The sequence below is a fragment of the Salmo salar genome, chromosome ssa19 (assembly GCF_905237065.1).
Source record: "Salmo salar chromosome ssa19, Ssal_v3.1, whole genome shotgun sequence".
NCBI classification, from domain to species: domain Eukaryota; kingdom Metazoa; phylum Chordata; class Actinopteri; order Salmoniformes; family Salmonidae; genus Salmo; species Salmo salar.
The window spans coordinates 25,422,342-25,447,347 of NC_059460.1; the positions used below are offsets into that span (position 1 = coordinate 25,422,342).

General features: G+C 39.2%; 1 protein-coding gene across 1 annotated transcript in view; it reads right to left on the reverse strand.

Moving 5' to 3' along the window:
- The window catches only part of LOC106578576 (coagulation factor XIII A chain-like), a 32,579-nt gene extending 13,263 nt beyond the window's left edge, over positions 1-19,316 (reverse strand). The window contains exons 1-7 of the mRNA XM_045702160.1: positions 19,253-19,316; positions 16,505-16,690; positions 12,820-13,002; positions 10,434-10,682; positions 7,781-7,893; positions 7,526-7,633; positions 6,582-6,753 (exon numbers count right to left, since the gene is read on the reverse strand). Coding sequence (XP_045558116.1) covers positions 6,582-6,753; positions 7,526-7,633; positions 7,781-7,893; positions 10,434-10,682; positions 12,820-13,002; positions 16,505-16,658 — 979 coding nt within the window. The 5' untranslated portion in view covers positions 16,659-16,690; positions 19,253-19,316. The remainder of the gene's footprint in view (positions 1-6,581; positions 6,754-7,525; positions 7,634-7,780; positions 7,894-10,433; positions 10,683-12,819; positions 13,003-16,504; positions 16,691-19,252) is intronic.
- Positions 19,317-25,006: the final 5,690 nt, after the last annotated feature.

Consider the following 25,006-nt stretch of genomic DNA (forward strand, 5'->3'; position numbering starts at 1 on the left):
TTTTTGCACTGAGTCAATTCCTCATGCTGCTGTTTACAACGTCTTATCATCGACTCATTAAGACCAAGCTCCTGTGCAGCAGCTCTATTTCCTTTTCCAACAGCCAGATCAATCGCCTTCAACTTCAAAGCTGCATCATATGCATTTCTCCGTGTCTTTGCCATGATGAGGGTGACAAAATTACAACCGTAATCAGAATGATGGGAAGTTTGAGAGCGCTCGATTTAATCTAAACAGTAAACAAAAAAGTTGTTTGACCTTATTAACATGTTTGGCAATTTCATTGGTCTAATGAAAGCTTCATGCCGCCAAAAACTGAGCACGTCGCAGAATGTGTTTCTTGGAGAAAAAAAAATTGAAAGCGGGAAAAATCCATTTATTAGCCGCGTCATTGTTTAAGCCGCGAGGTTCAAAGCCTGGGAAAAAAGTTGCGGCTTATAGTCCGGAATTTACGGTACTCAAACTTGTTACAAATAACAGTCCCTCATGATTCACTAAAAAATATTTTGAATGAGGAGGCAAAGTACTTTAAGCATCCATTTCAGTCTCCTCATTCTCCACTAACCAACGTTTTGTTTTCTATTAATAATGTCAAATTAACAGCTGTACAGAAAGACTCATGTGAAGGCCAAATTACAGAGGAGGAACTTCTTGGTGCAATTAAAGCCTAAAGTCCAGGAAAACCCCAGGGCTGGACGACATACCAAACCTTTTTTTGATGTACCGTACTCAGAGGACCGTTCATTAGCATGTTTTTATCACTCCTATGAAACTGGTAAATTATCAGATACTCAACAAGAAGGTCTGATTTCATTATTACTGAGGCAGAACCCAAGTGGTAAATATATAAAGATCCAGTCCATTAAAAAAATTGGAGGACCCTTACACTAATGAAAAATATTAGCAAAATGTGAAGCACACAGAATAAAAAAAAATATTGCTGGATATTATTCATCCTAATCAGACAGCTTTTTTACATGGATGATACATTGGAGATAATATAACACAAGTACCGGAAACAATAGAACACTATGAAAAATCTGGGAAACCAGGCCTGGTATTCATAGCTGACTTTGAAAAGGCTTTTGATAAAGTATGACCGGAATTTATATATAAATGCCTGGAATATTTCAATTTTGGAGAATCTCTTATACAATGGGTTAAAGTTATGAATTGTAACCCTAGCTGTAAAATTTGAAATAATGTCTACTTCTCAGAAAGTATTAAACCGTCAAATGGAATAAAACAAGATTGTCCACTATCGGCATATCTATTTGTTATGGCCATCGAAATGTTAGCTATTAAAATCAGATATAACAATAATATCAAGGGGCTAGATATCCAGGGCTTAAAAACGAAGATGTCATTGTACGCTGATTCTCATAGAGGATCTAGATAATTTTCCTAACCTCTCTGGATTACAATAAAATTATGATTAGTGTACTATATTACTTATTGGATCACAAAAATGTTTTACTTTTACATTACTGTGTAGTTTACCAATACATCTTAATGGAAAGTTAGCAGAAATAGATAAGATCTTTCTACCATGGAAAGAAAAATACCTGTCTATTTGTGGAAAAATCACCCCGATTAACTCTTTCGTCATATGCTAGTTTACCTATTTGCTTATGGCCTTGCCTTCACCCAGTGACTTGTTATTTTAATTATATGGCAAGCCAGACAAAATTAAAAAGGCCTATTTATAAACTCAGCAAAAGAAGAAACGTCCTCTCACTGTCAACTGCGTTTATTTTCAGAAAACTTAACATATGTAAATATTTGTATGAATATAACAAGATTCAACAACAGAGACATAAACTGAACATGTTCCACAGACGTGTGACTAGCAGAAATTGAATAATGTGTCCCTGAACAAAGGGGGGTCAAAATCAAAAGTAACATTCAGTATCTGGTGTGGCCACCAGCTGCATTAAGTACTGCAGTGCATCTCCTCCTCATGGACTGCACCAGATTTTCCAGTTCTGGCTGTGAGATATTACCCCACTCTTCCACCAAGGCACCTGCAAGTTCCCAGACATTTCTGGGGGGAATGGCCTTAGCCCTCACCCTCCAATCCAATAGGTCCCAGATGTGCTCAATGGGATTGAGATCCGGGCTCTTCGCTGGCCATGGCAGAACACTGACATTCCCGTCTTGCAGGAAATCACACAAAGAACGAGCAATATGGCTGGTGGCATTGTCATGCTGGAGGGTCATGTCAGGATTAGCCTGCAGGAAGGGTACCACATGAGGGAGGAGGATGTCTTCCCTGTAACGCACAGCATTGAGATTGCCTGCAATGACAACAATCTCAGTTCGAAGACGCTGTGACCCTCCACCTCCAAATCGATCCCGCTCCAGAGTACAGGCCTCGGTGTAACGCTCATTACTTCGACGATAAACGCGAATCCGACCATCACCCCTGGTGAGACAAAACCGCGACTCGTCAGTGAAGAGCACTTTTTGCCAGTCCTGTCTGGTCCAGCGACGGTGAGTTTGTGCTCATAGGCGACGTTGTTGCCGGTGATGTCTGGTGAGGACCTGCCTTACAACAGGCCTACAAGCCCTCAGTCCAGCCTCTCTCAGCCTATTGCGGACAGTCTGAGCACTGATGGAGGGATTGTGCGTTCCTGGTGTAACTCGGGCAGTTGTTGTTGCCATCCTGTACCTGTCCCGCAGGTGTGATGTTCGGATGTACCGATTCTGTGCAGGTGTTGTTACACGTCGTCTGCCACTATGAGGATGATCAGCTGTCCGTCCTGTCTCCCTGTAGCGCTGTCTTAGGCGTCTCACAGTACGGACATTGCAATTTATTGCCCTGGCCACATCTGCAGTCCTCATACCTCCTTGCAGCATACCTAAGGCACGTTCACACAGATGAGCAGGGACCCTGGGCATCTTTCTTTTGGTGTGTTTCAGAGTCAGTAGAAAGGCCTCTTTAGTGTCCTAAGTTTTCTTAACTGTGACCTTAATTTCCTACCGTCTGTACGTTGTTAGTGGCTTAATGACCGTTCCACAGGTGCATGTTCATTAATTCTTTATGGTTCATTGAACAAGCATGGGAAACGGTGTTTAAACCCTTTACAATGAAGACCTGTTTAGTTTTTGGGATTTTTACGAATTATCTTTGAAAAAGGGACACGTTTTTGCTGAGTTTATAATGAATATGAATTCAGAGGGCAGATATTATTCAATATTAAAGCTTTAGACCTCTCACTAAAGGCTTCAGTCATACAAAATTTACAGTATACTTAAATCCATACTGGTTCTCTCGCAGATGAGTAAGAATGTCTCTCCCCGTGTTCAAGAATGGCCTTTTTCCCTTTATTCAGATTACAACCTCTATTTCATTTTCAAATAACTGAAAGTGAATCTCCAAAATATTGCTATTTTTTTTAACAAATCATAGAAAGTTGGTAGCAATTTCAGTTTAATCCACCAGAAAAGACAGTACAAATATTATGGTTAAATTCAAATATGCTAATTGGTTTTTAAAAGAATTGAAAAATTGTTTAGAAACTGTATAAACTTTGTTAATAATATCATAAATAGGACTGGTGGAGTTGTCACACATGCAGCGAACAAAAACATGGAAATGCCTGCTCTTCTAAAAAAATTAACTAATTGCAGCATTACCGCAAAAATGGATGAGGCAATTGGAAGGGGGCGAAAGTAAGGAACTTGTCTGTTGGCCCTCCTCTTGACGGTCGCCTAGGATAGGGGGCGCCACAGCGCATTTTGAAAAAAATTCGTGGCCATTTTAAACGGCCTACTACTCAAACTCAGAAGCTAGGATATGCATATAATTACTACTTGTGGATAGAAAACACCCTAAAGTTTTTAAAACTGTTTGAATGGTGTCTGTGAGTATAACAGAACTCATATGGCAGTCAAAACCCCGAGACAGATCGAAACAGGAAGTGGAATTCTGAATTGCGAACTCAACTTCATCACGTTGCCTATTAATCACACCGTGAGCTATGGTTCATTGAGCACTTCCTATTGCTTCCACTAGATGTCCCCAGTGTTTACAAAGTGGTTTGAGTCTCCTACTGTTAAAACTGAATGAATGAGACGCTGTTGAAATTGGTCACATGAGGAGGGCCATCACCATTATGACGCTGGCGGCCCTGGCTTCCCTCCCCTTTCGAAACGTTTTGAAAGACAATGCAATCATCCTCCTTGAATCTTATTGGCTCTCTTGTTGAAAAAGGCCCTGAAGATTTATGTTATACAACATTTGACATGTTTGAACGAACCTAAATGGAAAAAAAATGCATTTTCTCGAAATAGCTGTCCCGCGGCCGACGGAGCATTTGGATCAGCCTTCAGATGTGCTAACAAGAACAAGCTCTTGGAACATAAAGGAGTAATTTTTTCTAACGAAAATAAATTTGTTGTGGACCTGGGATTCCTGGAAGTGCTTTCTGATGAAGACAACCAAAGGTAAGGGATTATTGACAATAGTATACAAGACTAGATGTGATATGCGATTGTTCCAAGATGGCGCTGACCTGTAACGTCAGCCTATTTTTCAGAGTATCGCATCCCCTTTCATCGCAAAGTATGATTACCCAGTAAAGTTATTTTTAAATCTGGCATTACAGGTGCTTTCAAGAGATATTCATCTATAAATCTTAGAATGACAATATTACATTTTAAAAATGTTTTCGAATAGTAATTTAGTAAATTGTAGCGCTGTTTCATCGGATGCATTTGAGGGAAAATAGTTAGTCAACGTTACGCACCGATGTAAAATGCTGTTTTTATATATAAATATGAACTTTATCGAACAAAAGAATGCATGTATTGTGTAACATGATGTCCTAGGTGTGTCATCTGATGAAGATTGTCAAAGGTTAGTGCTGCATTTAGCTGTTTTTTGGTTATTTGTGATGCATGTGGTTGGTCAGAAAATGGCTATGTGGCTACTTTTACGATATACTCCTCTAACATAATCTAATGTTTTGCTTTTGCTGTAAAGCCTTTTTGAAATCGGACAACGTGGTTCGATTCAGGAGAGGTGTATCTATAAAACGATATAATTTGGAAAAAAATGGAGAAAAAAAAAATTATTACATTTTGTTATGCTAATGGGGATATGATTTTTCGCTGGATGTCCGTCCCGAGGCCGCACAGGGGTTAAAGACCTGAATTGGTTAAAGAAAATTGTGATAATTAAAAATGTATATCAATTTCATTTAGAACTGTGCCATATAGATCGCAAAATCGTTGAAAAGAGATTTGATATACCGATTCCATGGCACATGGATTATGAACTGATACACAAAACAATGCTGGATTCTAAACTTAGAGTTTTTCTATTTAAATTACTATACAAATTCTTGCAACCAATAGAATGTTATACTGTATATATGGGGGATACAACCATCCCAGATCTGCATATTTTGCTGCAAAGATACAGAATAATTAGGTAATTTGTTTTGGTACTGTTCATGTTTACCTTGTTTTTGGTCGCAGATTCAGGAATGGCTGAAGAATTATTGCTAAATCTGTAAATATAACTGCTGGGTGATTTAGAAAGCCATAGTCAATCCATCAATAATACTCTTAGCAAAAATGTTTTTTTTAAATTTACAATCTGTAGAAACTACAAGAATAGAAAGGTTCAGAACTTTTGTGAAACATCACAGCACAGTTGAAAAATATTTGGCAATTAGAAATCAAAACTGGATGGTCTTCAGAAATAGATGGGAGGGTTACTGAAGGTTGGGATTAAAAACAAACAAAAGATAACTATTTTAAAATATACTGTCTCCGTAAAATGTATATATATGTCACGGTTGTCGAAAGGAGAAGCAGACCAAAGTGCAGCGTGTGTGTCGGTCCACATTTTATTTACCTAGTGAAACTATGCAGTACATATAAATAAACTGAATGACAAAAGCAACAAACCCTGACGCAGAGGTGAAACATACACTGACTCAAATATAATCTTCCACAAATCCAGGTGGAAAAAAAAAACTACTTAAGTATGATCTCCAATTGGAGACAACGAGGACCAGCTGCCTCTAACTGGAGATCATCGAAAACCAACCAACATAGAAATACAAAACTAGAACCTAAAATAGAAATAGAAAACATAGAAGAAGAAAAAACCTGTCACACCCTGACCTACTCTACCATAGAAAATAACATCTTTCTATGGTCAGGACGTGACAATGTATAAGCTGGAAGTAGAAGCCTAAGTGTTGTTGTCCATTAGTTTACTCCAATTAGGGGAGGGTGGTAGGGTTAAGGGAAAATTATAAAGGAAAATATATTTTAAAAGATATATATTGGAGATTGGAAATGATGCAGACAATTATATTTACGGAAGCCACAATCCATCTGCAATATTAAAGCTGATCTACCCACTAAAAATGTTTAATAAAAAAGGCAACCTTTTCTCAGTTGAAAACTGCAGTTTATAACTGGATGGGCCTGTTTTCTATTGCCCATCAATCCCTCAGTGCAAATCACAGGTAAATTGGAAGGCACATGACCTATTTTGTGGGGTGGGCATAATAAAGTTGACTGAATTTGAAAATGAAAAGGGAATTTGATCAGGCACTCACAGGTGTTGAGCGTCCCGGCGTAGACCCAGCACTGGGCGTAGCTGACGGGGCCTTTGCTGGCGTACTGGAGCAGGATCTGGTCACTGCCAATCCAGAAGGTTGGTGCAGTGCCATTGGAGAAGTCCTCGCTCCAGTTGCCCACCAAGACTCCGCGGTCATCCTGGGAGTTCATCTGGTTCCACAAAGAATGGAAAAATATATAGACAAAAAACCACAAAGAGATTAGTGCACCAGGCATAAGGCTAGGTTAGTTTGAAATGAAATGTTCAGAGTAAGTTGATAAAAGTGTTTAATTAAGGCCAGGTACCAGGGTAATTTTTTCCTTTATTCATATCACAATCAACTTTTACCAGTTGAATGTAGACACAAATATACACTTATTTTGTGCACTTTTTCCTGAAATATTATATAAAAATAATCTAGTGAGGCAATATCTCATTCAATATGTACTGTATATGTGTAAGGACCGACGCTGGAGATTAGAAGCAGGTACGGGGAGTTGAACATTTAATAAGGAACAGACATCAAACAGGACAGAGACAACGTCAGAACCAGGTATGCAAAGGCAAACGAACATTAATCCTGAAGTGGGGAACAGACAGATATAGAGGAGATAATGACACAGGTGATTGAGTCTAGGTGAGTCCAATAATCACTGATGCGCGTGACAGGGGGGAGGCAGGTGTGCGTAATGATGATGGCAGGAGTGTGTAATGCTGGGGAGCCTGGCGCCTTCGAGCGCCAGGGAGGGGGAGCTGGAGCAGGCGTGACAATATATATAGTATCTACTGCAAATCACATTCTGTGGATGTAGACTGAAGTTCAGGTTAAATGCTTGGTATGTCTTGTGGTTGTGAAAAGCACTTGGCTCTTCTTAGTGCTTATACTAGGGTTCATTTTGGAAATTGTGTAGTGTGCTTATGTTATCTGCAAATATCACTCACCATTGCAGAGCCTATCCTGCAGATGTTGGCAGCATCGCCTCTGTTTACTAGAGGCATGTGTGAGTCATCCAAGATTTGGAAACAGATATCAAGAATCCCTTCCACAAACTACAAGAGAGAAATATAGCCTCCAGCCTCAAAAAAGGAACAATAATGACACAATTGTAAATGTGTGTGTAGAGTATACAGTATATTAAGGTATTTGATAAGTGTGTGTGCGTGCATGGGGCATGTGTGTGTAGTCTTTTAATGTACCTGACCATAATACCATTGCCTTCCACCACCTGATTCCTCCTGGTATATGCAGCCATTTTCATTCATCACATACTCCTGCCTGTCTTCCTCATTGGGCATGTACACTTCATCATCTAAAGAAATCAGAAATAAATTGCAGCCTCATTACCAGAATCTGGTCATCTGTTACTTTAGATGTGACTTGTAAGAATTGTAAGGATGAGAATTGGATGTTCTTCATTGATTACTAATGCCTGACCTGTGTCTATAAATTCATTTGTGTCAGGTGAACTAATTTTGACCGTGGTCGCATGTCCTGGAAGGAAGTCACGTCCTATTGAGCTCCGTATGCTGTCTGGTGTCCAAGTCTTAGCGTTCACACAGCTGATGTTCCACTATCTGAAGCCTCCTAATGGCACATTACATTGGTGGCAGCTGTGTTTTTGAGTGTTTTTAACGTCTGTGGAACCTGTATTTTGCTTTGTGGACGTGATGGGAATGGGGCTTCTCCCGCCATTCTGGACGGTTTCAAGCGGTGGATTCTACAACTTGGATGCGACAACAATTCTAACTACTTGGCTGCATGGAGGCACGCTCGAGTGGGAGAACTCTGCTCTCCGACCGGCTGGTTATCCATATGGGATGGATGGAGCTGATTGGGAGAACTATGCTACCGGCTACTGTTTGTGTGAGTGACTTTTGAATGAATGTGAAACCGAAGGAGGCCTTGGTGATGCGTTTCCCATATGACTGTAGACCGCGCCTGATCCTCGTGGATTTTGATGGTTTGGTGAAGAAAAAAAATTAAAAGAGTAAATATTGACTGAATGTTAATTTACACTGGTGTATCGACTATTGACATTTTGTATTTTGTCAATAGAATTTTGCATTTAACTGTGGAGCTTTAACAAAAAGAAAAGTAACTCCATGTTTTTCTTTTGGTAATCAAAACATGCTTTTCATGTAGGCTACAGTATCTCATGACTGTCAGATTTTATCATGAATCAATGAATGAAACATTGAATTGTTCCCCAAATGTTTTGTTCCTAAACAAGTATAGTGTATTTTTTTTCAATTTATGAAACAACATTTCTCAGTGGGAGTGGGACGAATGTTAGGATGAGAATTTATGTTTATCATTTAATGCTTGTGTCCAAGCCTTAGCTTTTATATACAGTAGCCGATGTAACACTCTCCGAATCCTCCAAACGGCAGTCCCATAGCAGTCTGACACTTATTTAGTCAGTGTTCATTTTAATGATGTCCCTTACAGAAAAACCAACATGAATTACACTTGATAACATGTGTTTCTCATGTGATTGCATGTGATCTTATGTTAAGTTAATGTGATAACTTGTGGTCACATGTAAAAGCAACATGTGATGACAAACTACATATATGAAAACATTATATCATGATATATATATGTATATATATGAATGAAATAAATGTAACAACATGGTGATGCAAATTTCAACATGCGAAAATGCTAATTTTATTTTCAACTGAAAGTTGTTTACATGTAAGAAATGCAATTCCACATGTGAGAGTTAGAATCTTCAATTCAGGTGACGTGAAATGTTTTTATTTTCCACACGTGAAAAAGCGGTGTTAATGTGAACTCTAGGTGTGCAGTGTTTTCATTTTCAATTTCACATATGGTGTCTTTTTTTTTACATGTGAAAATTTCAGCTCAACATGTGACATTTTTTTTTCCTCACGTGAAAAATGTGATTTCACACGTAAAATATAATAGGGGAATGAAACGATATGGGGGTTTCATGTTACGATGTTCAGCTAAAATAAATACTTTTTACACTAATCAATGATAATATGATTCCATTTGACATGATCACTTAGTACTGACTTTTCAATATGACCCCACCTGGGATTTCAACTCACAACCAATGGATTTGGGGTACGCTGATCAATCTGCTGCGCTGCAAAGTCTTTACTGTAGCGTTCCTCTACACTTTCATTACCTATAATACATCTCTGATTACATATTCTCTGATTATTGATGATGTGAGGGGTTTTCTGTGTAGTTGTCTTATGTTGGTGGGGCATATTATTATTGTAAATATATTTTATCTTGAGTGTATATTTAACAAAAGTGAGATTTCATTTACTTAAGTCCAAATTGTTGGAATACAGGTTAAATCAGCCATTGACACAGACGTGGTGGCGTAGCAGGAATATTAGAATGCCTTCAACTAAGAGGTTGCGAGTTCATATCCCAGGTGAGGATATGTTGAATAATAATTACCGTATAAACATACACAATGTAATCATATATGTGAAAGTGTCAATTATTTACATGGTATGTTAAAAGCACTGTTTGTGTATTCATCCTAATGACACATTTTTGTTTGCAGAGGCATCACCTGTGAAATCTCATGTAAAATATTAACTTGAAAATTTGAATCCACATGTGAAAGGTTATGGGATCACGTAAAAATCCACATGTGAAACTTCATGTGAAATATCATCACGTTAAGTGTTCCAAAAACACAATTTCACATGATTTAACATTGAATGTCACAAGTTAATTCATGTGATTTTCCACATGTGAAATCATTAGTTTTTCCCCATAAGGGGTGTATAATGCATATGTTTTATCTTATCTTAAGCAGTCCTCAGAAGACAAACAAAAATCCACAAAGATTCCACTCACTGGACGCCCAGGCGTTGAACAGCAGGTAGAAGTCTGTTCCAGAGTCCTTTTGTGTCCTTGAGATTCCATTGTCACTGATGACCGCCACGTTCGTGTAGTACTTTCCGATGATGGCATCCGCAGAAGGGGTGATGCCCACCACGCACTCATCCCCTTGTTCCTGTATCATGCGGCCGGTCCAATTCCCAGTTTGTGAGCCGTCAAAGGCGACGATGATCTTTGTGCCATTGAACACGTTGGTATCAATACCTGAGGGAGACGGTGACATGACAGGGGAACATCAACACATGTAGACACTCATGTTTCCAATGGTACTAGCTTAGTATTCAATATGACGTTATGTGGTAACAATCAATATTTTCTGGTACATTCTACAAATAATTAACCTCAGTTGGTAACAAATGGTACCAAGTAGCTACTGTTTAAATGAGTATTGAAGAAACAAAGCATGTAAATCATAAGTTATTACTGTGCAATTACTGTGTTACCATGACATTTATTTGATAAATACCTGGTAATTTTCTGTACTGTAAAATAAAGTGCTACCAAAAAAACTGTTGCGTTAACAACACATCAACCAACACAAGTCAAGGTCTGCTCAATATCACAACATTACAGAAGATACTGTTGGCGGTAGTCTGTGCAGCGCGACTGCAATAAAGGTGATATGGAATGCAACAAACCATCAGTAGTGGAAAAAGTACTAAATTGTCATACTTGGGTAAAAATAAATGCTTTACATCAAATTCCTTCCATTAAACAAACTAGAAGTCAGGATTTTCTAGTTAAAAAAAAATCTATGGACAACTAGGGGCACACCTCCAGCTCTCACACATCATGTACAAATGCAGTATTTGTGTTTAGTGAGTCCATCAGATTCGAGGCAGTAGGGATGACAACAAGTTACATTGATAGGTGTGTGAAATTGATCATATTTCTGTCCCGCCTGAGCATTCGAAATGTAACGAGTAATTTTGGCTGTCAGGGAAAATATATGGAGTAAAAAGTACTTATTTTCTTTAGGAATGTAGTGGAGTAAAAGTAAAAAGATGTCAAAAATATAAATAGTAAAGAACCGCTACTCGAAAAAAAAAGTACTTAAGTAGTACTTCAAAGTATTTTTTACTTAGTTACTTTACACGACTGCAAACCATTAACTGCAGATGGATTACTGGGGTACTAGTAGTACGCTGTTGTAGCTGCACATATTTCAATTCACATACTGTATCTTCAGAACACTTTCATAATTTCAACAAGGATGATGCATGTCCATTTGCACCATTATTTTAGAAGTGCCTCACAATTACCACGCACCCACTCTCTCAAATACAATAGATATAGGCTAAAGGATATTTTGTGTAATATTGTGCTCTCTGCTTAGTTTTTTTATGCCCTATTCTCAAAACCTTTTGAACACAGTAAACTAAGAATTTCACAGCAGATGTAAGAGGATAACACCACATTCGGGGAGATAAAAAATATATTGAGCATAAAAGCCTTTTCAAGGCATAAGTGAAAAGTAAGTCGTTTGAAGATTTAAAAAAATGGTGTCATACTTCTTAAGCAGTAATTTTGCTGTCGTTCTCTTTTTGTTTGTACTTAGTTGACATATTGCAGTTTTGTAGCTGAAACTAAAGGGCCTAGGGCTCGATACAATCCGTATCGCGGATGATCCGTGGTATAATATGATTTAAATTTAAAGGCAATGTTCCTGCATTTGTGTAGACTGCATTCACAGTAAACGTTGCCATCTCAATCAGAAATTACCATTACATTTCAATCACGCTAACTTCCGCAATATGGATTGAATCGAGCACATAGAGCGGCAACTCTTTTGATCAATTCCCCTGTGAGTATGATGTAAGCATTCAGTATAATGTGTGAAAGAGACCCTGGACACATCCCTATTCTACACCCTTCTTCCGAAGTGTGCACTTGCACACTCTCTTTCATGGATTCAACAATAGCGGAAACTCCCTAAATTCATGATGGGAAGTGTGCAAGTGCAAGTGCACACTTGGGGAGAAGTCTGGAGAATCGGGAGGCACCCCAAGGTTACTATCAACAGATGTTACAGCTGTTTAGATGGGAATATGTCAATAATCTGTTTTTCTTTCAACTTGGCACTTTTATTAATTAGTGTTTCTGATTGGCTACAGAGGCTAAACACAAATGACAGAGAGGAGACTAGGAGAGGAAGAATTTTAGTATTGAGATGCAACTTCGCCTCTATCACACCAACCCCTCCCATTAAAACTATTACCAAATGGTGAATACTGTTTTTCATATATCACCGTCAGTGAAGTCAAGCAATGCATGTAATTTCATTTTATCCAGCTAAAAGGAATTTACAGTACATTGGTGGAAATATGTAAAATCTTCTTACCAATGTAAAACTCAATCTGGAATTTGTCACTGGGATTTACGGGCTGGTTGAACTGGAGGGTCATCTGAAACTCTTGAGCCCTACGGACGATGAGAATGTTGTTTTTGCCTTCGTACAAGTGACAGTGGTGGTCGCTCTTGTTCTCATTTTGCATCATGTCCACTCTCACACATTCCAGGGTGGCTGCAAATAAGGAGATTACAAGCTAAATAATGATGTTTAAATAACCAGGTAACAAATGTTAAATTTTTTGGATTAAATTTGTTGGGTAAAAAGGGTGCTTTTCAGGGTGTCAGGTCTGAGTGTGAAGTCAAAATGGGACCACCTCGGCCGAGCAGAGTTGGCACACCACAAACCTGTGGGCCTATACAGCAAATTCTCCAGTGGTAAAAAAAGAAGAAATTAACACTGAGTGTTCAATCAAAACTGAAACAGTTGAGTCTGTGGACGTATAGACACCAGAACAGTGTTAAATTAATACACTGCTTAGTGTAAAGCCTTATTCAAACATTTTCCAGACAGCCTTGCTTTTCACGTAAATTGTAGATTTAACACCCATGACTGTATTTGTTAGTGACAGAGACATGATTGTTGCATCCATCCAATTTATGTCCTACACGTAGAAGAAAGGGTTCTAAAAGGGTTCTTTGCGGAGGGATAGGGTTCTACCAAGACCCTTTAACATCCTAAGAAAAGTTTTTGGAAGGAAGGGTTCTTTGGAAGGCCAGAAGGATTCTACATTGAACCATATATGATATTAACCAGCATGCTCATTTGCAGGAATATTTTCAAAATTGTTTGTTTTACTATAAAGTGTTATTGCATACACGTTGATTGGCTGATACATTTTATGCTACACAAAAATAAATTACATACAGTTTTCTAAAGTAATCCAATCTGGTAGTAATTGGATGTATTTCACCCGTTACTGAGATGGTTGTTCCAGTTTAGGTGATTGAGGAAGACGGTATTAGGAAGAACCTTTACATGATAAAATGGTTATTGGTAGAACCCTTCATAGAGGGTTCAAGGTAGAACCATCTACGGGGGGTTCTTTGAAGTTCTAGATAGAACCCTCTACAACGTATTCAATCCAGCACAAAAAGGGTCACCCGATGGGGACAAATCGAAGAACCCTGTATGGTTCTACTTAGCACCTTTTTGAGGGCTTAGTTTTACCCTAATAAAGCTATTGATGTTACGTTTGATACCGAAGCTCAGAGGCAAGTGTCAAAATCGCTAAGCAGTTTACTTCGAAGCAGTGTGCCGTCTGTCACTTTATCAGAAGCATATGATTAATGAAGTCCACAGCTTTGTTTTGTCGAACAACCACCTGATTGGTTTGGTATTAGTTTCGGTAGAAGACAAAAAGACTACCTTGCGCAAACGCTATGGCAGCATTTCCCAAACTCGGTCCTAGGGACCTCAAGGGGTGCACGTTTTGGTTTTTGCCTCAGCACCACACATGATTCAAATAATCAAAGCATGATGATGATGATGATTCATTATTTGAATCAGCTGGGTAGTGCTAAGGCAAATAACTAAACGTGCACCCCTTGGGCTCCCTAGGACTGAGTTTGGGAAGTCATCAATAATTTCCCAGCATCCTCTATTGCAGGTAGATTTTTTTTTTATTGTTTGTTTTAATATCTACATTTGTGCATGTTCATTGATTAATTGATTAATCTTATGCTAAAGATAAATAGCATACAGTTTTCTAAAGTAATCATAACGATTAATTTGATTTTCTTTGCACTCGTTACAGAAATGTTTGTTGCAGTTTAAATGTTTTAGGCAGCCTCCACACAATGTTCCTAAATCTGGCACTCATTCTAAATGTAGGTTGTAGGTGAATAAAAAGATCTAACTGTTGCTTATACATCACTTTGCTAGCCAGCATAATGTGACTTTCAGGAAGGGTTGCAAAATTCTGGTAACTTTCCCAAAACTCCCAGGTTTTCCAGAAACCCTGGTTGGAAGTTTCCTGGAAACAGAAAATCCCAAATCCTTCAAAAACTAATTTTGAAAACCTACTTGCAGGCCTGGTGTGGCCTGAGGTATGGACTGGGATACAATAATGCAGTTTTAACTAAAGGTGGTACAAAGGATGACTTTACAGTGTACCACTACAGTGACAAGTGTTTGTACCCCTTTAGGAACAAATCTAAATCTGAAACTCATGGTTTACAGTAGTGATGGGGAAACAAAGCTTCTTGAAGCATTGAGGCTTTCCAGCCAATTGTGTCAAAAATACGTTCATTACTAGATGGTTTCATCAACACAGTGTAGGCTAGTGGCGCCGTAGCGCATGCTCACTGTAGCCATGTCAGGTGGTTGTTCGACAAAACAAAGCTTCAGACGTCATTGATCACATTTTTCTGCTAAAATGATACAGGCATCGGCAAACTGCTTCTAAGGTAACTGTTTTGCGATTTCGACGCATGCTCCGGAGCGCCAGTATCAAACGTAACATCACTAGTTTACTGGCCATATCAGATATGCAAGTCACATTATGCTAATGTATAAGGTTATGTGTAATTCCTACTGGAATTCAGACAGTGTGTGGTTATCCAACTCTTCAAATGTGTATCATCCGCAACCAGTATTCAGAATGACATGAAGAATTGACAAGACATTTTTAAAAGACTACCTAAACCATCTAAAATGGAACAACCATTTCAGTAATGGGTGCAATAATTCCAAGTAACATATTGGATTACTTTAGAAAATGTTTGTAATTTATATTTCAGTAGCATAAGATTAATGAATTAATCAATCAATCATGCACAAACATAGATTCTGAAACAAACAATTAAAAATGTCTACCTGCAATAGAGCATGCTGGCAAATATGATAATGATGTGCATGGTTATGAGTTTCAGGGCCCTGTATTAGGATAAAACTAGGCGCTCAAAATAAAGCCTTTTGAAATACATAATGGTATTGTATTGCTTATATATATATATATATAGTTATCGTAAAATATTTGCTTAGGATCTCACTTGGTGGATGAATGCAACAACCATCCATCTGTCACTAAACATCTATCTGCCTCCCGAGTGGTGCTGCATCTCAGTGCTAGAGGCATCACTACAGACCCTGGTTTGATTCCAGGCTGTATCACAACTGGCCATGATTGGGAATCCCATAGGGCGGCGCACAATTGGCCCAGCGTCATCCAGGTTAGGGTTGGGTGGGAGTAGGCTGTCATTGTAAATAAGAATTTGTTCTTAACTGACTTGCCTAGCTAAATAAAGGTTAAATAAAAAATAAAAAATGCTGTCATGGGTGGTAACTCTACAGTTTACTCGGAAGGCAAGGCACTCTGGGAAATATTTGAATAAGACTTTACACTAAGCAGTTTCTTAATTTAACACTTTTCGGTGTCAGTATGGATCCACAGACTCTGGTATCAGTGTTGATTTAACACTCTTAGTGTTAATTACTCTTTTTTTTAACACTGAAGAATTTGCTGTGTAATGTGTGTTGATCTCATTTATCATAGTTTGCCAAGGACTGGGGTAAGAAATGGTGATGCACATTTTTTTGTGTATGATGAATTACTTACTTACTGACTACAGAGAATGAACCTAGTTCTCTCTCTTTTTTTTCTCTCTCGCACACTTGCACACACGCACGCACACACAAACACATACTCCCAACACTTATTCTATTTATCTTGTACCATCACTGGAGGGGCCATGGGGAATTTCCACAGCCTCCCCAAAGTGCTCAAACTTGGGAAGTTGGTGGTCATCTTGCTCAGCATTGGAGCTACAGATGGGGCTTTTCAGGCGCCCAAGGAACTTGGACCCGGAACAGTGTGCAGAGGAAGACATGTTGAAAGCAGGGGTCAACCGTTTTCGCTGTTCTGTAGATAAAAAAAGTGGTCAAGGAGATATGTACTGTATTTACAAGCAGAAAATGCTTGTATCTATGATAACTGCATAACATATTGCAACCAGGGCCGCACCCAGGACCTCTGAAATGTTTTCGAAATTAACAAATCGAAAATCAGTCGGGATCTCAACTACAAATCAAATCGAATTTTATTCGTCCCATGCTTCGTAAACAACAGGTGTAGACTAACAGTGAAGTGCTTACTCACAGGAACTTTACTGTTGAGAGTTAGAATAGCAGAATTCACAAGGTGCAATTTCAAAACTTGGTAGTGCATCAATTAACCCATGTCAGTTAAAATGTTTTAGATTGGTATATTAGTCTACTGCTAGGTAAATTTGTAGTTATCCTGGCCAAATTACCGACCAGGCTGTGCCCAGAGTACCTGACCTCTAGGGGGCCCCCATTGATTGTGTTAGTCACTCTCATATTTAGATATCATATTAACATGGCATAAGTCATGGAAAAAACAATATATATATATATACACAAGAATTTGTCAAAACACATTGAAATATTTCAGGATGGACAATAATCTGGAACCACTGGTACAAGCACATCAATATTCATGAGCTAACATGATACATCACTGATTTGATTGTTATCAACAGCTAGGTTTCCATCCAATTGGTAACAGATTTTCATAGGAATATTCTAAAATCCGCATAAAATCCATATGCGCAATTTCCCACATGGTATATTTCCATCAAATTGACGTGTTGCAGATAAAAGACTTAGCATGCTGATGTAGTGTACAAAAAAAAATTACTTGAGGGCTTAAATTCCCATTTATCACATTTTCAACTCTACTGTTGGTTTTGTCATGAAAAATGTTGCCTTATATAGCAAATGTGCCCACTCTGGCCTTGGCACGTGTGTTCTAGTCAACAGCTTGTAGATACAGTGCGGGTAAAGCCTACATGATGAGATTATTATGGACACAACAGCAAGATCATCATTTATTTCATCTGTAGCCTAATAAACTGTAAATTTTCACAAGTTGTAGTGGGAGGACAGTCCCCCCCCCTAAAATTAAGACCACCAACTTATTTCGGTGTCAGATGTCACCATATTATTTACTCAACACCTTCCCTGGCTGCAACTGCTCTTGCTCAATAACAACAACATGTTTTTGAGATATTTCAACAGAATGATTTTGTGGTAAGTTGATCAAATTGTTAAAAAATAAAAATTAAGTTCTATATATATTCCAATGAAGTTAGATCTATAATTTAGAGAGAAAAATGTTGATAATTGTTGAGTAAAGTAGTGATATGTTGGATGAGCGTGTTGTGGGCAACTCACAAAAATGGCAACATTTTTCAAGACTATTTAGTCCTCTGGTGAGTACTATCATCAGAACAAATGAATCCTATTTTTTAACAGGCTAAGGGCGATTTATCTATTTGACAATTGTTCCATACAACTCAAATAATGTTTTTCCTCATTTACCATGGTACATTTACTGTGGTAATTTACCCCACATGTCATTTCCAAGTTATCTAATCCATTAATTACAGTTTGTCTTTAAAAAGTACAGTAGTTTCTTATTAAGACGGGGGGAAATATGCCTGCACTTTAAACATTTGAAATGTGTAACTAAATCAAGTAATAGTGATGAGTTATATAATCTACAATTTTTCTCAAATGAAAATATAGGCTAATAAAGTTATTTCAAATGGAACACATATATTATTTTGCCATTTAAGATGAAATGTTTGAATAAAGTATAGTCCTACTACTCCTATATTCTTATAATAAGTATTTGACGTTCATCAGCCTTACGGTTTTCGATGCTTCTGATAGGTTGATATTTCATTGGAGGCGGGAATAGAGAGCATAGACAAGGAACGTTGCAGCTGTCTGGTATCAACATAAGATCAGCTAAATCACTGGTTTATTCATGTGGGTTTTTCGTTGCAATCAAGTTTATTTTAGCATGCAGGTGCACGTAATCTTCTGATACTGTAGTATCGGTTTAAGAAAACCAGCACTTAACACAGTGTGAACGGAACATGTGAAGTTCCGTGTCTTCGTTCCAATCCAGCCTGCAGTGATACTGATTATAATGTTATTATTGCCAGCCAGAGTGGCATAGGCTCAGTATTCAGGAAATAAATAAATGTGCTTTAACTGTTTGCTATATTTATTAAACATTGTTAGATCGTTAAAAAAGGCTTAATCATTTATAAGCTCTTTATGAATCCTTTATACATCCTTTGTAACATAAAACTTTATGTAAAGTGTTAAGGAACTGTTAAGGAAATGGAGAGCTTGAACACAGCATGTCAATATCGTGAATGGCAAATATTGATATATCCAGCCATGCATCTTTGGTCGCAAATTAGATTTACAAGCACATTTCAGTCACAAAATAGGGCCCGTTTCCCTGACAACGAATAAGCATAGTCCTTGACTAAAAAGCATGCTTAATGGGGAATTTCCTTTGACATATATTTTTTGTCCAGAACTAGACTTAATCTGTGTCCAGGAAACCGACCCACAAAATATTAAGAAGAGAATTCCTACTCACCTTCAAAATCTCAGGTAGAGATGCAGTTGGAGGAAGAGTCACGCCAACAGATGTCAAGTGAATGTCGCCCATGTGTTTATATAGACCATAGAGTTCCCCTTCCAAAACCTGCCCCTGTCAGTGCCCACTCTCATCCTGTGTCATTTAGGGGAAGTCAAAGAAAAAAGTTGCTGACAGGAGATTTTTGAGATGAGGTTGTTCTAACCTTAATGAAAACTGTTTTGAAATCATAATGCTGTCTTTCATAAGATTTTTTTTCACTTAAAATATACATTATTTATCAATAGTACTGGAGGTCACAAAGGACATGAATTGAACTGAATAAACCTTATTAGGTTACACTTTATTTGGATAGTCCCATCAAGATGATCTACAGATCCTCAAACTACCAAATGCAACTGATATACAACAGCTTGCTCCAGTTATGGCTAGGTTTAGGGTTAGAGATAGCAGGGTTAAGGTTAGGGTTAGTGGATAGTTAGTTGAAATATTGACAATTAGTTGAACACCTACTAAACATCTACAAACCATCTATTTGGCACTATTGAAATAAAGTGTTACCAATTATTAAGCTCTAAGGGGGAAATCTGTATTCATCACCATCATACAGGACCAAAACAACAACAACATAGGCCTTCTTAAGTGATAATGCCCGAGAAACCAATGTTTGGAGGATATATTGGCACGGGTGTTGTTAGAGACGAAGTCAAGTGATGAGGAGACTATTTAAACCTAAGGCATTTAAAATGGAAGTAACATTTCAGTAACTGGTGCAAAAAATTCAACTAAAAGATTGGATTAGATTATAAAAATGAATTGTATCTATCTTTGTGTAGCATAAGATTATTCAATGAATCAATGTAAATGCACAAACATAGATATTGAAACAAAGCAATAGAGCATGCTGGGAAATGTCATAATGAAGGGTGTGATATTGGTTCAAAGTGATCTGTATGAGTTGTCTGTCTAACCACACACTGACATGACATGTACAGCTCTCTGGGTGAGGTTATGTTTAACCACACACTGACTTGTACAGCTCTCTGGGTGAGGTTATGTCTATCTAACCACACACTGACATGTACAGCTCTCTGGGTGAGGTTCTGTCTGTCAAACCACACACTGACATGTACAGCTCTCTGGGTGAGGTTCTGTCTGTCTAACCACACACTGACATGTACAGCTCTCTGTGTGAGGTTCTGTTTAACCACACACTGACATGTACAGCTCTCTGGGTGAGGTTCTGTCTGTCTAACCACACACTGACATGTACAGTTCTCTGGGTGAGTTTCTGGCTGTCTCACCACACACTGACATGTACAGCTCTCTGGGTGAGGTTCTGTCTAACCACACACTGACATGTACAGCTCTCTGGGTGAGGTTCTGTTTAACCACACACTGACATGTACAGCTCTCTGTGTGAGGTTACGTCTATCTAACCACACACTGCCATGTACAGCTCTCTGGGTGAGGTTCTGTCTGTCTAACCACACACTGACATGTACAGCTCTCTGGGTGAGGTTCTGTCTGTCTAACCACACACTGACATGTACAGCTCTCTGTGAGAGATTATGTCTGTCTAAACACACACTGACATGTTTTAGCTCTCTTGGTGAGGTTCTGTCTGTCTAACCACACACTGACATGTACAGCTCTCTGGGTGAGGTTCTGTCTGTCTAACCACACACTGACATGTACAGCTCTCTGGGTGAGGTAATGTCTAACCACACACTGACATGTACAGCTCTCTGGGTGAGGTTCTGTCTGTCTAACCACATACTGAACTAACATGTACATCTCTCTGGGTGAGATTATGTCTATCTAACCACACACTGACATGTACAGCTCTCTGGGTGAGATTATGTCTATCTAACCACACACTGACATGTACATCTCTCTGGGTGAGATTATGTCTATCTAACCACACACTGACATGTACAGCTCCCTGGGTGAGGTTCTGTCTGTCTAACCACACACTGACATGTACAGCTCTCTGGGTGAGGTTCTGTCTGTCTAACCACACACTGACATGTACAGCTCTCTGGGTGAGATTCTATTTAACCACACACTGACATGTACAGCTCTCTGGGTGAGGTTCTGTCTGTCTAACCACACACTGACATGTACAGCTCTCTGGGTGAGGTTCTGTCTGTCTAACCACACACTGACATGTACAGCTCTCTGGGTGAGGTTCTGTCTGTCTAACCACACACTGACATGTACAGCTCTCTGGGTGAGGTTCTGTCTGTCTAACCACACACTGACATGTACAGCTCTCTGGGTGAGGTTCTGTCTGTCTAACCACACACTGACATGCACAGCTCTCTGGGTGAGGTTCTGTCTATCTAACCACACACTGAACTGACATGCACAGCTCTATGGGTGAGGTTCTGTCTGTCTAACCACACACTGACATGTACAGATCTCTGGGTGAGGTTCTGTCTGTCTAACCACACACTGACATGTACAGCTCTCTGGGTGAGGTTCTGTCTGTCTAACCACACACTGAACTGACATGTACAGCTCTCTGGGTGAGGTTCCAGTGTCTAACCACACACTGACATGTACAGCTCTCTGGGTGAGGTTCTGTCTGTCTAACCACACACTGAACTGACATGTACAGCTCTCTGGGTGAGGTTCTGTCTGTCTAACCACACACCGACATGTACAGCTCTCTGGGGGAGGTTCTGTCTGTCTAACCACACACTGACATTTACAGCTCTCTGGGTGAGGTTCTGTCTGTCTAACCACACACTGACATGTACAGCTCTCTGGGTGAGGTTCTGTCTGTCTAACCACACACTGACATATACAGCTCTATGGGTGAGGTTCTGTCTGTCTAACCACACACTGACATGTACAGCTCTCTGGGTGAGGTTCCAGTGTCTAACCACACACTGACATGTACAACTCTCTGGGTGAGGTTCTGTCTGTCTAACCACACACTGACATTTACAGCTCTCTGGGTGAGGTTCCAGTGTTTAACCACACACTGACATGTACAGCTCTCTGGGTGAGGTTCTGTCTGTCTAACCACACACTGACATGTACAGCTCTATGGGTGAGGTTCTGTCTGTCTAACCAAAGCCACTTGTCTCTTGTCTTTCATCTTCTATAGTTATTCAGAGCCGACACAGATACTGGACCTATAAGCATTTTTTTCTGGTGGTACATGCTAGTCATCATCCCCTTGTATAGTGTCCCATACAAGACAGTTCCCTGACATATTTGAAGAATACACAGGGTCTCTCCCATACCATTCAATTCAATAATAACTAAAGACGATGAAAAGTTACAGATCTGTCTTGTTTAATGTTAATACTGAGTGTAAGGTCTCTTCCAGTTCAGACATCTGTATCAACTTGTCTTTTATTCAGGGGATTCCATGACAAACCATCTCTCCTGTCCTCCATCTGTAGAAACACAAGGTGGTGTTGATACACACAGCACTGATAACAGTATCAATGGTTGTTAGGTAAAATCCAGGACAGACAAGTGATAGTATTTTGACCTATAACCAGATAAAATGTGACCAACCTGAAGTGGGACTGGTGCCTAGCCACGTACTGCCTCAGCCTTCTGCTCCTGATATGGTAGGGGGGTTCCCACGGCACTACTGAACAGTTTAACTTAATTAACACCACATGGCAGCTGGGGTGGACCACACCTTGATGTCTCTGGGCAATTGGACATATTGGCAATGTAAATAATCCGTACCCAACTCATCCATACCTGTCGTGACGCACTCACTTCCAAATTTTGCTTTGGACGAGACTGACGTTATGTCCAAAATTATCCTATTTATTATCTGTAGTCAATTTTGACACCCGAATAATTGTTTCTGACTCATGTCGTTGCCACATATGCCATTTATATCCAGAAAAGTTGCTTCGAGGAGGCAGTTCCCTTTTTAACACTACCTTTTCACATGTGAGGAGAATATATGTTTTCACCTCACATGTGAATTGCAGATTCACGTGTGGAAAGCTTTCATGTGAAAAACAAAACAGAATTGAACCTAACTCTCACATGTGAAATAGCATTTTCATGTGACTGTTCACATGTGAATATCGAATTTGCACTTTCACATGTGAAAATCGAATTTGAACTTTCACGTGATAAAATTTCAAATTTTGTCATGTGTAGTTTTACGGTATCACATGTTGAAATGTTGCATCCCCATGTTGTCACACTTATTTCACATGAGATCATGTGCTTTTACATGTTGTCACATCTTATCACATTAACTTCATATAAGATCACGTGTTTTTTCCGTAAGGGGTAACTTCAGCCAAAGGGTTAGTTTAGCCACCCCTTGTTTCTAGGAAATATTTAGGAAGAGGTGATCATTTCATGGTTAATATAGTCAAAATGTTTGCCTTGGGGTAAGTTGAGCCAACGGCCACCATACCCAATACAAATTATGATTAAATTGTATCAGTTTTATGCACAATATGCATAGTATTTTTGCAATGTGTCATGCATACGAACTCAAGCATTTTTCTTGTTACAGAGTAGACGTCATCATGCCCGTGTACACAAATGTAAAACAAGCAGGGGTTCTTGAGAGAGTAGCCAAGGAAGTGAGAGAAGGGAAGAAATCAATTTGAGCAGCAGCAAGGGTACAATTTTTTAACATGACCTGTGTGAATGAGAGGCTATGATAGGGTAGCAGAGGCACACAAGGTCTTCTCTGATGACATAGCGTCTGAGCTTGCTAAACATATAAAGAATCTTGCGACCAGTTTCATGGGTTTAGTAGCTTCAAATGCTGATAGCTTGCCTATGAATTGGAACATCGAAACAACATCCCTGTCCCAGGCAACTTTTCATAAAATTGATCGGTAAGTGATATTGAACAGAGATATCTATATCTAAACGTAGGCATGCATTTAAGATATACAGTATACCACACCCCCATTCCATTAATTAAACGTTGACCTAGCTGCACTATCACCCACTGTCACAGGACACAATCAACCACTTACCACAAGGCGACTCAACTTCCCTGTCCCTATGACAGATTTACCCCATACCCAGGGTAAGTAGTAACAAGAGACCACTTATTTTGGACAAGCTTCCTGCCATCCAGGACCTTTATACCAGGCGGTGTCAGAGGAAGGCCCTAAAAATTGTCAAAGACTCCAGCCACCCAAGTCATACTCTGTCCTGTCTGCTACCGCACGGCAAGCAGTACCAGAGCGCCAAGTCTGTGCCCAAAAGTATCCAGCTTCTACACCCAAGCCATAAGACTGCTGAACAGTTGGCTACTTAGACTATTTGCATTGACCCCCTTATTTATTTATGCATTCAAAAATTGCACTGACTCTCTTGCACAGGCTCGATGTAAACTCACTGGACTCTAACCACACACTCACATATACTACTGTACACTAACACTCCAATACACACGGACACACAAAACACACACACACACACGCATATCGACACCAAACACACACACACACACACACACACACACACACACACACACACACACACACACACACACACACACACACACACACACACACACACACACACACACACACACACACACACACCTTTACATTCTTCACATACGCTGCTGCTACTCTCTGTTTATTAGTCCCTTTACCCCTACCTACATGTGCATATTACCTCAAGCACATTGACTCCTGCACATTGACTCGGTACCGGTACCAATTGTATTATAGCCTCGTATTATTATTTTATTGTGTTACTATTTTTCCATTTGTTTATTTAGCAAAGTTT